Below are 16,409 nucleotides of genomic sequence, written 5' to 3'. Positions count from 1 at the left end.
GCGGCGCTTACTTCCGGGTTAGACTAAATACGTCATCTCTGAGCCACTCAATTAGCCTATAAACGGTTTCATAGGACGCACGCGCCTGGTCCGAAGTTCCTGCATGCGTGTTCGGCTCTGGTTATAATAGCCTATAACAATTTATTTTATGTTTAATTTATATTCATATGAATTATTATTTTATTGTATAGGCTATTAATTCATACAGTCAACAGCTATTGATACTTTGTGGAGGTCTACCGGAAGTTAAGTTTGGGCCACGTTTGTTTATGTTGAAGTATACAAACGTCATCAATTTGATAGTTTGACCAAAAATCCTTAGATGTGTCTGTGTGGTGATGGTGAATCTGGAGTGGTCCTCCTCAGGTCCTACTGTTCTGCTTTGATGTCCGGCTCGCCTGCCAGACTGAAGTACAGCAGCAGATCCAGATATGTCTCTGGTTTGGTCGTCAGCGTTCTGCTGAAGCCACAGGCGTGTGTCTGTCACATGAACACTCTCCATCACATCCCACCGCATGTCAGTCACATGGCAGCTTCTTTCTCAGGAAAAAGCAGATATTTGGTTTCCCCAAGAAAAGTCTGGATTTATGTTACTTCCACTTTGTCATAATAAAAGTGATATAATGCATTTGTGTCAGAATTCTGGACACCGGTCATTCTGCTCGACCACATCTCAATAGTGCAGCCTACTTACATGGGATCTTAACAACTTTTACCGAAATCCAGAGAGAAACTTCAAACATATAAACAAAAGGGAGCCCAGTGATAATATGTGATTTTGTATACTCAATAAATGTGAAGACATCCATTTTTTACTTTTGTAAGTTGTAGAAGTCAGCTTGTTTATGAAGTCAAGTTTAACAGACTCTCATTCATTCGTTTATTAATCCAAACTGTCAGTGACTGCTGTCATTTAATACCGCATGTGGTTTCGAGTTAAACGTTTGTTTGACTGCAGTTGTATACAATGTAAGAAAGTTGTTCAAAGGATGTGTAGCTGTAATATCGCCATCTGCTGGACGTGTTCTACATCTGCATCTCTGCTGCCACCACGAACTTTATTTTTTCCACAAAAAAACATTATAAACCATTAACTGTCTACTGTTTAAACCAGTAAAAATCCTTTATGCGCTGTGTTTTGGGCCATAGGATTTAATGGCATTCTATTGGTTTCCCAGCAGACCCCAGCACAAACCAGAGACCCACGGAGATCATTATAGCATTTAAACCAATACAATTCCCATTATAACCACTGAATCTATTTGAATTCCTGTGATGGTTTCTACTGTGGTTTTGTGTTCATAAATTGGAAGACAATGGGGTCCAATGTTGTTTGGTTACCAACATTCTTCAAAATATCTTCTTTTGTTTTCTGCAGAAGAAAGAAAGTCATTCAGGTTTGGAATGACACGAGGGTGAGTAAATGATGAAGAATTTTTATTTTGGGCTGAACAATCCCTTTCTTTTTAATTGTAACTATTTTCTGTGATAAGCGTGCTAGTATGTTTTTGGCGTGGATCCTTAAAAGAATACAGCAGCTAAAAGCTGCACGTGAGGATACTAGGAAGCTTAAGTCTACCTGCCTGGTGTTGGTTGTAAAGCTGGCTTTAGGAAGTGACCCGTACAGCAATTACCTCATAAAAACTGCACGATTTAAAGGCCAACTTTTACATGTTGACTTTCTGCCTTTAGTCCCGTAGCTGTTGGCAGGATCTGAGGATTAGCACGAGATTTAATGTTTTCCTCCATGTGTAGGCTATTCTCTCAATAATAACTTGCCCCATTAAAACACTGTTCACTCTTCATAAAGGTACACATTTCTTGAGCATCAACCTGGAGAAAGAAATCAAGGCGACATCTCTGCGTGCGTCTCTGAAACGGGAGGACTTGTGAATCCCTCGAGTCTGTACAAACAGATTAGAGTTACAGCGCTGGATCACAGCTAGAGATGTTTGACATTAATGCCGCATTGTATATTATCAAAAACGCTGAATGTATACGCAGACATCCGAGACAGAGAATGTTTAAGAGCCAATTATGAAAGAATGAGGCACGAGTCCCGTAGCATATTTTCTTATGTGTGGAAAAATATAGCAGGCTCCATTTATTTTTCTGGACTGTTGTTTCTGGATGACTCCCGCTTTGGGTAAATAGTCACATTCTCTATTGTAAATCTGACGGGCACGGGTCTTCAGAGACTTGAGGCTCTTTATAGGAAAAATAGAGACGGGCTTGGATGGCTTTTGGCCATAATGAGAGAGTGGAAGCGAAGCGAGAGCTTTGATCCGCGGCCTGAAAGCTCATGTTTAAATCTGTTAGCAGACATTACTCTTTTCTGCCCGACGATGAAACCATCACATCAAAGTCGGTTTCTTTGTGTTAAATGGACAATGAAACCCACTTTAAATGGAGACTGTCTCCGAGACATCGCCATCGGCTATAACCTTTCACCACCTTCACAACATACCCTATATTTACTTTACTTTATATAAACTGTATATATACACATGTTTATCTTCGCAAACACACAGATAGCTATCTCTGTGTTACCCGAAGAGCATTTTATCTTGATGGAGATTTTATAGAGTTCTCAGTTGTGATTCATTATCAAATTAATCTCAGATGTTATTCAAAAATGCTTAAAAAAAGAAATAAAAACAGAATCAAATGTGACAATTGTTCAAATCCATGAAGAGTACGGAGGTGTGAAATGAATGTAGAGGTAAAATAATCTGTATTGGGGTAAATTAGATGAGAACTGTTTGAGTTCATCCTTCATTGAGATCAATAACTTTGACTTTTGATTGCAGACTTGACAAATCTGAGCTCTACTGGAGACATTTGTGAGATGTCTTGCTCTTTTTCTCGGGAGAAATATTTGAGACGCAAATGAGACTTAAGCAAACGTTTCCATTTGCTCTCCATTGAATCTCACTCATGTCTAGGAGAAACCCCTGTCTGTGATTTCACTTTCTTGTAGGTTGATGTATATTATCACAGAAACGTAACCACACAATTAGCACACATCACTCAATTACAATAAACGTCCATTTCCTTAGAAACTGCCCCATAACACCGTATCAATTAGCAAAAGCGTGTGCGCGGGGAAAAAGGAATAATGCGAGTCAATCTATGAAAATATTATTGTACTCATAGAGCTTCGCTCTGAGCAGGCCTCTTCGGCGCCACGCTCTCATTTCATATCAAACCCTTTCCAAACCACACAAGAGCGAGAGCTCCATGAGGACCCATCACAAGCGCTGTGATATTCCAGCAGTTCTAAGTGGAGGGGAGGAGACCTGGAGAGACGCCCAATCAGATTTCCTTATTCTCCATTTCGGTGGACCACTGTCCGCTGTGAATGTCCGAGCTCCCTCAGCTCATTATTTACCCGTCATATAGATCGTGAGTAAATATTTAGGTATAACTAATGCAAAACAGTGTCAGATAAGGTCAAAAATAAATGAAGAAATTACAAGCACATCAAGCAACTGAAGAAAAAGTATTTTTTCTTGGAAACTTCAGTAAACTGTTCGTGTGTGCGTGCGTGCGTGCGTGCGTGCGCGTGTGTGTGTGTGTGTGTGCGTGTTAAAGCATTAACAGTATGAATACGATGTGTGCCTTGCTAGGAATTAGGCACGTTGCTTTTCATACTTTCAAACTATTTTAAGTACACCTTAAAAAATACCTTAACACAAAAAATGTTATTTCAAAATAATAAAAAAACGCACACATGTCAGACATTTCCAGTTTAAAGGAAAACTTCATATAAATGATGTTCCAGACTCATATGCTGCTTTTGTCTAACGAACACAAAAGACATTTTTTTAAATCGCTCATGGTGACCAGTGGCTTTCAAAGATCAACAAAATTAAGAAAATCATGCAACTTGTTCATACAACCTGTGTCAAACAATAGCTTTGTATAAAGGATTCTCTGTCCACTGTGTGACAACCAAATGTCTATTTTTAAATACTGGATGTAAGCTTCAATCTGGAATGAGTAAATAATGGCTCATTTTTGGGGGGGGGTTATCCTGCTGCTTGAATTAGATCTTTTCGTTCGTTATACACAAAAATAAAAACATCACTGAAAGCAAATAAACTCAAAGTGACAGGGAAGATTAGATATTAAGGTTAAAGCCAAGTAAAAATTCACACATTCTGAAGATTTTGAATGCATCAACAAGCCTGTTTTTAAAAGTGCTACAGCATTATGACTGATAAAAAAAACACATGATGAAAAAATACGAATGAAGGAGTAAAACAGCAAGAGCTAGTGGTCACGCACAGAGCAAGAAAGATGACGTGCATCTCTTTAAATAGAGACGGCACAGAATGTTGAAATGGTCTCAGTTGTAAATATAACATGTTGTGTTTCAATACTAGATTACAGCACCAGCGCATGAAACTGCTGTTTTATTATCAGGGCCGTGGGCAAATGAAAGTAAAAATATTGGGTTAATAGTTTTGACATACATGGCAAACACGCCTTCGGTTATAACCCTACCCCAAGTCAGGTTGTGTTGTTTGTTTGTTTCTTTACTTGGCTAGCCTCTTAGCCACATCCTTATATGCAAATTCGATCTCATTGTCGGACGCACACGTGTTGGTGAACTCTTCCTGTGCGTACGCGTTGTTCAAGTAACGCCACACGCCTGTTAAATCGCTGGAAATGTCAAAGTTGCGAAATTTCTTGGCCACGACCTGCAAAAAAGTGAATAGACGAACACATCACTAAAAGGGTCTATAATTCAAATTTTACTTTGATCTGAGCATGCACGCTTACCGCTAGGCCATCTTATTCTAGTAAAAGTATAACAATGTTGTTTGGCAGATTGAATGCCATTCGTGTAACCACTGTTTTACTATAAACACCATGGTTACTGTAGTAAAATCATGGTGAATTTGTGGTGACCATGGTTAACCGATAGTAACTCTTTAAACATAAATGTATCATCACAACGACAGTGTTAAGAAACTATGTATTTGTCCTCCTGTGATTGGTTGAGCTCACCTTCACTATGTGCAGTTTGGGCAGCAGGTTGCAGTCTGCCAGCGTGAGCTCTTTGCCATCCAGGAACCTGCGGTTTGAGCTCTTCTCCTCCTCTGTGCTGTCGGCATCGATCTCATCAGGCAGGGGACTGTTCAGGTATTCATCCAGCTTCTTCAGGGCTTTTGTCAGAGCCTTCTCCAGAGCTAACAAAAACATCAGATATATTTAACAGCCAAACATATTAAAACTAGAGATGTACTACACGCACATTATATCAGTATTGGCAAATATGAATGTTTTTTTAAATATTGCATTGCGTACCATTAGGCCAATATTGGAAACGGATAATAAAAGACGATAATTTCCAATAAGCTGAACGCTAGTTGAGATCTATAGAGCCAAAATGTGAGGTTTTTTTAGTGTTCGTTTGATGTTGATTTGATCAGACACATGCTTATTATTTCATATTCCATCAGATGTTACTACACGGTTATCGTGACACACACGGTTATCGTGGTTTTATCGCGATATCTATTGAAGTAAAAATTGTTGTATTAGTCAATATTATATCATATTGTGACAACCCAATCCAAAGTTAGATACAGTATATAAATTATATTTTGTGTAAATATATATTGTATATACTGTAAGTTATATTTCAAACTATATCAATTTTATATAGCTAGTGATATCGAACAATTCTATTCTAACGTGCAAAAATGCACAATTCCCAAAAAGCATATATAGTGTAAAATACATGATATATGAATATCAGCCATAATTTATTATTATATTATTATTATTGACAGGTCAGTTTCTGATTGACATCTATGCTAGCAGTTGTAATAAATGTAAACATTTGGTGGACACTTCTTTATCTAAAGCAACAGGATAAAAACGTATACAGTTGATCAATATGTGTGTTCACTTTGAATTACATGAACACTGTGATGTTGTGATATTTAGCATGTTTCCAGCACTATGGATTTAATATAGACTCAAACTCTGTCCAGCTTCAGTACACAGAGAGGAAAACAGTATATCCATTCATTCATTCCATCAGTTTGATCGGCTTTGACATGCATACCTATATTGGCATCTGGCTTTGTGTTTTTTATGAAAGCCGAGAACTTTGCAAATATGACATTCCCAGCTGTGTTTGACTCCCTGTGTCTGGCTGCGAGTTTGGGGTACCTTCCACACAAAAAAAGCAACACAATGTCAATATTCTTTCCAATTCATAATAATTTAATATGATGTTTAATAAGATATTCATCTGAAAGGAAGCAAGGAAACCTTGGACGTGTAGTCTAGAGTTCCCGTGCAGTCATGATTCCTCTCATGTGTATTGGTAGAAATGAACTTACTTTGGTGGAGCCAAAACCTCCTCCAGGAACTCTTCGATCTTGTTAATGTCTGTCTTCACCTCACCGTTGAAGGTCAGGAAAGGCGGGTGGGTGCCTGGGGCCAGATTATGCAAATCAGCCGGTTTCCTGAATAAATATGAAATAATATATGCGTTTCTTAATTTTATAACTCCATCAGGCCTTGTATGTTGAAATTAGATTCAACTAGATTAGTCTCCTTTCCATTCTGCTAAGGATCTGGTTGACATGCCAATTGGCTTATTATATTAAAACAATACCAATGTTCAATGACCTTAACGGGACTACACAAAATATTTTTTTTCAGGGAGATTTTATTATTTTACAAACATGACGGCATGTCCGTCGTTACTGACATTTACAGATTTCGATCTTTTGTGCTGAAACTGAAACACAGTTTTTGGTAAATTGCAATTTTTCCATAAAACGTTTTTGCTTTTGATTCATTGATTCATTTATTTGACATAAAAATGTAAAACACAATACAAACAAGCCCAAAAGAGCAATTCATACACATTTTAAAACGGTCAAGGATAACATACACAAAAAAGCCAGAGGCCTTCAATTTTTAAGTACAATCAAGTTGACTTTCCGTGTCACTTCAACTTCTTTTATTTTGGCCAGTGTTGAGTTGCTTTAAAATAAGTTGAAGTTGCTTTTGAAAAAAAATATTGAAGACATTGAATGATTTTCAAGCCAATTTGTACTTAAAATGTAAGGCAGTGCATGGATGAATTCTTACCTCTTCAGGTCAACAGTGGTGACGTTGAAGACTACCCCTTTGAGCCAAAGGATCATGAAGAGACGCTGGGAGAATGGACAGTTTCCAATGCTTTCACCATCACTGCCAGCCTACAAACACAAAGGCATCATCTTTATCTGTCATATATCAGATACTTTGTACCAAGAGCTGAGAGACGGGACAGAGAAAGTGTCACAGTGCCCTCTGCTGATGTTTTAACGGTTTAGCATTCAAGAGAATAAATGATGAACAGCTGTAATAGTAAAAAGCCCTTTAGCTTTTATCTACATTTAAATTAAAAAACAAGGTATGCTGAAAAGACAATGTAAACTGTATTTAAATGTAGTTTTGCTTGCAGCATCCGATTTTTGGTTTATGCATATTTCAATTCATTTGTTCAGTTTGGCGGACACCTGCATTACCACCACAAATCCGCTAGAGGGTGCAAACCTCCTGTGAATATTACTGCAATAGAGGTCATCATGAAACTAATACAAGCAGCATCAGCAAATGTACATATATTTATGTTTACACATTTTATATGTATCCAAATTAAGTATTATAATTTACAAATGACCAAACGTAATATTTTTGATGAGAAACATTAATCAATTCCGTTCATTTGCTCATTACAGCAGGGCTCAGGTTATTCTTGAGAGGCAGTCTCTTTGAGTTGAGCTGAATCACATTGACACTGTGATGTTTCAATAAAGCGGCAAGGTTAACTTTTTTATACCACAAAGACCGTCTCTGCAGGAGGAGATCAGATGTCCTGAACCAACAGAAGCACGAGCACGAGATCAGCTATAGTTTACACTGCCACACAATACCCACAACTATATCAATTATGCACACAGCAATCATTAACTCTAATACTGAATGTCAATATTCCATCACCACTGCTGTTCAATATATACTCTTGACTGTATATTACACTGTATTGTGTAGAGGTTTTTGTGTAGATGTTAACAGTGTTTCCCAAACTTTTTATAATGGTACCACCTCTCCAAAAAATCAACACCCTCTACAGTCACTATATACAGTAATCTACATATATAACATATATTGCACAATGTATCTAGCACAATATATACAGCATGTAATATTTAAAGTGATACTTCACCCAAAAATGTCAATTCTGTCATCATTTACTCACCTTCGAGTTTCTTCGTTATGACCAAACAGATCTCAACACCCATTGACTCCCATAGTAGGAAAAAAACAACGGTAGTCAGAAGTGCCTCAGAACTGTTTGCTGTCCTACATTCTTCAAAATATCTTCTTTTGTGTTCAACAGAACAAACAAAAAAATATTTTTTCCTACTACGGTAGTCAATGGGTGTTGAGATCTGTTTAAAAAACGTGAATTGAATAACACCGTAAGATGAAGCACAGATGTCATCATCTGTCCATTCTGGCAAATTCAACACAGAAAATCCACTGGAAGCAGAACAATGGGCTGATCCCATCTAGAATGTGCAGGACAATTGGTGGGTTAGCGTTGGGACGGGGTGCTGTGGTTGGCAGCGGTTCAGCACTGTAAATAGCTGGGATGTGACAATGCCTTCTGCACTGTAGTGTTTGGAATGTTGCATTTAACTCTTTGAGCATTCAGAAAAATGTGTTTGTACCTTTTAGATTTTTTAATTGTGAGATGCTCCAATACATGTAAGCCTTCCTTTGGTGCATACAACGCCAGTTCTGCTTTAACCTGGTGACATACAGAAATCTGATGAATGGCTGTACATGAACATACAGTGAATTTAGGTTTGCATTGAGTAGACTGCCAAAGACTGGACCGAACTGGCTAAATTTCACTCACTGTATAAAAATTCAATATATATGAAACATGTACACAGTATAGGTATCGTATACAGTATATGTCTAATTTCACTATTTGTTCAAGGCATATATTTTGAAGAATATATACAAAATTGAAGCATTATATTGTACATGTGATAGTATTTTAACATGTTTGAAATGTACTGTATAATGGTATGTGGCACATTTTTAATATCTGAAAAATCTACACAGTGAATATCTACAGTATATCGATGATACATACTGTATATATATTTTTATATGTTTAATAGATTTACAATGTCAGATTCCTGTACAGGGGAACGTAAATAAAAGCAGTCACTGTGTGTGTGTGTTTCCACCCGCCAACATTTCAGAAGCTCAATACAAAACACAAACATTACGTGGGATGCAAACAAGTTACTCCGTGCATAATGGCTGCCTACGTCTACCTACTTTAACTTTAACTGATCATCTGCAATTCAACGTACAAGACGTACTGCCATTCACGCAGCGTGCTTCTGGTCATGACCCTTGTCAAATTCACAAGCGTTACTTTAGAACTCCCATTGAGTTACACTAACATCAGGAGCACATTACAGAAGCTTCAGCATACATAACTGCAATTAAGCTTTCTGTCTGCACACTATAATACTACATTTTTCTCCTTACCTTGACAAACAACTCAATATCAGGTTCTTGGCCGTCTCCCATTATGGACACTTTCTGAGAGCGAGGTAATTCTCCTGGCTGATCTGTGACCTACATCTTCCAAACACAAACCCAGCTGATGTTTCGGATTAAATGTTGAAAGCTTGTTCTTGTCTGTTTTGGACACGAGGTGTGACGTCAGCTTCAGCCCTGACCAAAGGTGAATCTAGCTCTATCCCAAACACAGGTGATGTAAAGAGAAGGAATAGGTGTGAGGCTGTGGTTGGGGGCGGGGCTTCTGTAAGCTCCGCCCCATCACACAAAGTTCTGATGAGTGACGGATGACAATAAGCCAAACTATGATATTAGATGACCTTGTAACTGTCTATGATGGTTCAATTTTTCGACTCGACATATTCAAAGATGTATGAGGCGCTCATCATGCAACATTCATGCTTTTCTGTGTAACTACAGTATGTGACGTGTTCTTGGTCCAGAAACTTGAAGTAGAGGAATGAGTTACATGCATATTTAATGCTCGCAGGCAACGTCGGCATGACAAGCCCAGGAGAATAAGATTCCCTGTTAAATATTGTATGAGCTGGCTTTGGTTTATAGCGTGAACCTGCGTCCGAAGTTTTTGGATGTGGCTGATATGGGCCTGTCAAGTTAGGATGAATCATTTGGCTTCCAGACATTTGGATAATAATCCACAAGTAAACCACCACGGCTGTGTGGCCCAACACTTTCTACAAATGTATATTGCCAGCGTGAGATCTTTAAATAAGGAGACAATATTTGTAGGCAATATTCTAAACACAGGTGAAACACTACATACTGTATAGAGATTGCCCGTCCACAATTTACTGTATAAGTAGTGTAATAAATTACTTGCAGGGGTCTAGGGGTTTAGGATCTGTGCTGGTTTGAACTGTGTGAGAGTTAATCCATAAACGGATGTTGCGTTCTTCATCAAGACATCCATGACTAAAAGACAACTATCTGTCTCTTTCATTAAAAGAGCCTTAAAATGTCTGTCCTAAATTGTGTAGCTCATTCTATTATGCTTTTACATCTTATTAAGATGCTCTAGTGGTACAAATGATGTAGACGAAATTCGGAGATTATTCTCAAACAAGAAGAGTATGTATGACGGCATTAACTTCAGCTGAACAGCTCCCTCTATCGGTAGAAATGACAATATTCAGCCCACAGTTCACAATCCAATTTTTTATCCTCATTTTTGAAATATACAGTACACTCTAAAACTTTTTTGATTCATTATAAACCGTCCGTTACTAGTGTTTTATGGGAAACTTAAAAACTTTCTAATATTCAAAGAACTACACAGGCAATCATTTGCATTCATTCATTTATCACTTTGATCCAATGAGGGAGTGTTCAACATTTAGTCTTAAAAGCCAACGATGAGTATAGTACCCAATGTTATGTTCACAAGTAGGGATACTATTAAAGCTAAAGGTAAACAGCATAAAGTTTTTTATGAAAAAAGTTCAACAATAGCAAGTCTATAGGCTACTAAGAATTTGAGAAAGTTTATAGGAATACTGTGACTAATAGTTATATTGTAAATCCAGCCAGTATGATGAAAATGTAAACATTGACTAATAAAAAGAATAATAAAGTAATAAATAACATTTGCAGCATTAAGACATGATAAACTCTGGTCCACCTTGGCAGGTCGTTGAGGCATTCACGAGCAGGTAATCTCTTTCATTATCACGGCCAACATATCTTTCATAAACGTTGATAGGGAATTTATGTTTGCAATCATTCGTGTGAGGGTCAAACGAGATTATAAACGTCTTAGTTTCGATGAGAACATACTCTCTTTATCGCTGCTTCTTTATGACTATGTTGGAACTATTCCTGAGGATTTCACAAGACCAAACCATTTATCACGTGTTATTCACTGGTACAATATCCACAGTCTGTTAAAACATATGATTTTACGTTTAAGATTTTCCACGATCATTGTCTCTGCAGTCAATTCAACTGCAGCTAAATTAATAATCTTAGTTATATTAATATAACAAGAGTGATTATGCATTGATCTCTACGTCCGGAAAACGTAACATAAACATAAATGAAACATTGACCTCTACCAAACTCAAACTCAATCTCAACTTCACAATCACAGTTCTTCAATCAGTCGATCGAGTCAGGCAAATAAATTCAAGTGCCATGGGTTCATTTGCTCAAGCCTGGAGTTCATTCTGGTTTCCATGACTGTATGGACTCGAGGTTAATGATTCATCGGTTTATGCAACTCGTGTTAAATCTTTCCAGTGACAATTCGCCTACAAAGCGAGTGAATGGAGACTCCACTGTCACTGATGATAATGAAGTTAGTCCACTATGTCTATCTACTCCCAAACGGACACTGTAAACAAGCAGATCCCTTCAGACATTTAGGGGCGGTTTCCCTGACAGGGTTTAAAGCTAATCCCAGATGAATTTCATTGTTAGAGGTGTCTTGATCAAAAACTACTTGCACTGACATATCTTGTCAGTGTGATTGATTCGTCTCAAGATGTTTTTTTGTAAAGTATGTTTTTGAAACCAATTTAAATATCCTAATTTAACTAAGGCCTAGTGCTGGTTTAAAATAATCCCTGTCTGAGAAACCGTCCCTTAATGTTTAAAGTTCAAATTCTGTCATCATTGTCAAGATATTTGGAGGAATGCTTGTAACCAAACAGTTCTTGGACCCCGTTGACTACCATAGTAGAAAAAATTACTTTCTCATTTTTTTGTTCTCAAAAACACAAAAGAAGATATTTTGAAGAATGTAGGACAGCAAACAGTTCTGTGGCACTTTTATTTTTCCTACTATGGTAGGCAATGGGGTACAAGAACTGCTTGGTTACAAGCATTCGTTCAAATATCTTTCTCAGTGTTCATCATAACAAAGAAATTTGTACAGATTTGGAACAACTAGAGTGAGTAATTCATGGCAGAATTTTCATTTTTGGGTGAACCTTTAAGAGAAAGTTAAAGCTGAACGAGTCTGCGGATGTCTTTTTGTAAATGTTAGTTTACTTACCTTAAACATTGAATGTATTCACCATAAAATTATGAACTACCTGACTGAGACCCCTTTTCTTCTAAGAGCTAGATTAAAATTAAAATGCCAAAGCTAAACAAAACAAAACAGGTAAAATAGGAAATAGGTGTTTTCTTGAATGGCATATCTTTCCAATTTTATTATATTTATTAATGCGTGTAATTTTATATATTTATGTTTATTTAAAGATATAAAAATGCAAAAATGTGTCACAGGGGTTCGGATGACAAAAAGAGCTATAGAGTAAAACTATAGTAAGTGAGCTAGAGAGATGAATCGTGGGATTGTCTTCACGGTGTCTCCAAAGGCCAAAGGTAAGCGGAAATATGAGGGCTATCAAACACACACCCAATTGACCTTCAGACTTTACCATCAAGCTTTCTTTCTTTAATTACATCAAATTTATGATATCTATTTAATGTCATAACGATGTCATAAATAGCCCAAAATAAACGAGCAACCCTTACCTTGACAAAAAGCGCAATGTCGGGCTGATTTGGATCAGAAACAGTCGCGGTCTCTTCCGTCGTACTCTCCTCAACGTTTTTCAGGCTGTAGTCAACTATCTCCTCTGGTTCTGGAGATGAGTCCGCTGGGAGACTGTAAGCCATGAGCAGGTCATCGTTCACCGATAAAGGCTGGTCATCGCAAGGGTCCCCGGAGCTCTCTGAAGACGAGGACTGTCGCCTTGACCCCTCTCCATCGGTCATAGATGCTTCAACCTCCTCCATCGGGCTTTCGGCCTTCTTCTCTTGTTCATCTGAGGATGGTGTGTCTCGTTCTTCATCTTGAGTTGTCTCTTTTGTATTTATGTAATCTGGAGATATCCGGTGGATCTCGCTGTACACCGGTTCCGCGGCGCTCTCGTGTGCCACATTCTCGTATTTCGCCTCTGTGTTGATGTTTTCATACGGACTGTCATATACGTGGTCTCCGTCCACTTTTTCGTAGAGGTTTTCTTGGTTTGTGTCCATGGTTTAGGCTCCTCTGGGATTGTGGTGAAGCGCAGATGCCTGGAGAAGTTGGAGAGTCGAGCGCGCGCCTGTCCACGCCTGTTGCTGCAGGAGATGACAGATCACTCATAAATGAACTTTGCTCGATGACTGTCATAACACATGTGCGAAAAAACAGATCCTCCCTTATAATTGTTCATATCCTTACAAAAACAATACAATTTTGGTATTTAGATTTTATTTGGATCTATTATTATCACATTAAATGTTTGTTACACATAGCACCTGGATTTTTAAAACATGCAGGAATAAGAATATTAATATTTTATGATTATATACCTCTAATTAACCCCAAATCATATCACATATCATATGGTCACAAACTGCTTAGATTTGTGAAATCAAAAGTATTTAATATGGTCGCAAACAATTCTCATCAAATTCTTCTAGGATCCAAAGCTCTGTAATATGTCTACAATTGTTTATTTTTATTTCTTGAAAAGCAGACGCATGAAAAAGAACAAAATGTATCTTTAAACTATGTTATAGTCTTCAAAAATAATATTCATATTTTTCATCTACCACTGAAGTCAAAATCGCTTACCTCCTTTTTATGATCTGAGAAATTAAAGTGTTGTGTAGTCTACTGTATGTTCTCATAGATAAACATTTGGGGGTGGTTTCCCGTAAAGGGATTAGACTAGTCCTCGACTAAAATAAAGCTGTCCAAACTGAAAACAACTTGTATACTGACATATCTTAAAATACATCAGTGCCTTTGTGTTGTCTTAAAATGCTAAAACTAAATGTTTTTAGTATAGGGCATGTTTGTTAAAACTACCTTAATGTCCTAATTTAACTAAAGCCTAGGTTTAAGATAATCCCTGTCCAGGAAACCCGCCCCTTTATGTTCACTAAAGTTACAAATGAATTTAAGTCTCAAGTGGATAATTTAATGTTTAGTAGTCAGTACACATTAACAGGCGTATGTCAGCGTAATGTCTGACAAGAAGGTTGTGTGTAATGAGTCATTTCTGAGAGAAGTTCGGATATAAGTTTATGTTTAAACACTGTTGTGTTTATCCTACATGCTCGTTTTTCCTAGTCCTACCTGTTTTTGATACAGTTGTGTGTACAGTTTGTAGATTCTGTCTGCGTTTTATTTTCTAAAAAACTTCATTCCTAAAGCTTTTATCTGAACACCTGAAACTGAAGTAATTCCCAAACCTTTCCAAACATTAAGATTTCTAAATGACCTTTGATGACCTGTTTTTTGTCACAAAACACATACAAGTGAAGTGCCCTATCATGGCCACTAGGCGGCGGTAACTAATCGTAAATAATCAGTAAATAAAAACAAAGGTTGTATTGGTTCATCTGGTAGGTTTTGAGAGTTTACTTTAAGTGCATTTTTAAAGATGAACATGCTCAAGATGGTCATTAATTCTAAGTATTAGTAAGAGAATGTTAACACGAGAAGTTTTGCACCTGTTTTGTGCAGTGAATAGAATGAACTGTAGAGACTAAAAAGAACACACAAAATTCATTTTCACATCACATGCTGAAAATGATAAAAGCATCTAAAAAGATAAAAGCAAAGCTGTTTTTAATATTTATGACGAATATCTATTGAAATCGATTTTTTTCAGTGGTATCAAAGTTATTGAACTTAGCACACGCATGAGAACTTTCCCCAAAACCAGCCATTTTTATTTAAATAATAATTTTATTTTTATAAACTACTATTATATTATACTTGGATACATGTATGCTTATTGCTTACTCAAAATAAAGATGAGATCTTTGTTAATCCTTTGTTTGTTAGCAATGTCTTAATCATTGTTATTATTTAATCATACTTTAAAGAACTAGACAGACATACAGATAATATGTATACATTATACTACTATATAAATAGAAAAACGTCTCTATGTAGTTTGTAATTTCCTTGTTTTAACTTCTATACAGTCTTTAATGTTTGTTTAAAATGTGTTTTTGTCAAGCTGCTTTGCAACAAGCAAAATTATATACATGCAAAATATAGAATAGAAATAAATCTGAATTTACCATTGAACCATTGGAAACAACAATAAAAACCATTCTTCAACACGAGTACCCTCAAAGTGTTTTACATTACAGTACGTGTACAATTAACAAAACAACGCGTGCATTCTTGGGAAAAAACGCCGCCTCACATGCTTCTGGTTATAGACGTCATCGTAGTGGGCGATCTGGCCATGAACCGTTTGGGTACCATTGGGTTATTTTGCCGGGTTTTGTGGAACAGGTACATTTTTCTCCTTAGTAATCACCCCAGCAACAACAAACAGCGCCTCGACGGCCAATGAGCTTTTTCAGCCGCCTCTGTCCTCACTTCCTCCGGCTGCGCTGCGCTGCGCTCTGGGTTTGGCTTGGCACCATCAGCCAGCGCGCAGCCATCTTGGACTCCGCTTTATCTGGGCTGGAAAAGCCCACACTTATGGGATGAGAGGAAATTAATCAACCTGGATTGATTTAGAGGAAATTATATCCGGACTCCGTATGTGGGACTTAAATCGGTGACCTGCGATTTAACGCATTTCGAAACGCGCCTCCAGAGGCAGACCCGGTTTTCCGCGGATCCCCCTCCCCTGTTCCTTGTTTGAACAACACTGTGTGCAGTTTCAGAAGGGCCTGTTAACTGTTTCTGCTGGAGTTTCTCTCGTCTCTAAAGTTCAGTCTGTGTGTGTGCGTGTGTGATGACCTGTTGGTGTCCAGATCTTTGTGGAAAGTTGCTCCTTTGCGCCGCGGGTGAC

At 37.6% G+C, this 16,409-nt stretch overlaps 1 protein-coding gene across 2 annotated transcripts; it reads right to left on the bottom strand.

The window, feature by feature from the left end:
- Positions 1-3,755: 3,755 nt before the first annotated feature.
- On the bottom strand, positions 3,756-15,748 carry clic5b (chloride intracellular channel 5b). 2 transcript variants are annotated; one of them, XM_057352246.1, is made up of 7 exons: positions 15,682-15,748; positions 13,129-13,719; positions 7,123-7,232; positions 6,363-6,488; positions 6,083-6,189; positions 5,017-5,198; positions 3,756-4,706 (listed from the first exon to the last, which is right to left on the bottom strand). In XM_057352246.1, exons 2-7 carry the CDS (start codon positions 13,633-13,635, stop codon positions 4,542-4,544), a joined length of 1,197 nt encoding a protein of 398 aa, XP_057208229.1. In that variant the 5' UTR covers positions 13,636-13,719; positions 15,682-15,748; the 3' UTR covers positions 3,756-4,541. The 2 variants fall into 2 exon arrangements, with proteins under 2 accessions (XP_057208229.1, XP_057208230.1); XM_057352247.1 differs by lacking the exons at positions 13,129-13,719; positions 15,682-15,748 and adding an exon at positions 9,595-9,695.
- Between the last annotated feature and the right edge of the window lie 661 nt (positions 15,749-16,409).

Source organism: Triplophysa rosa, linkage group LG15 (genome assembly GCF_024868665.1).
Source record: "Triplophysa rosa linkage group LG15, Trosa_1v2, whole genome shotgun sequence".
NCBI lineage: Eukaryota > Metazoa > Chordata > Actinopteri > Cypriniformes > Nemacheilidae > Triplophysa > Triplophysa rosa.
This window is presented reverse-complemented; position numbering and strand designations above follow the sequence as displayed.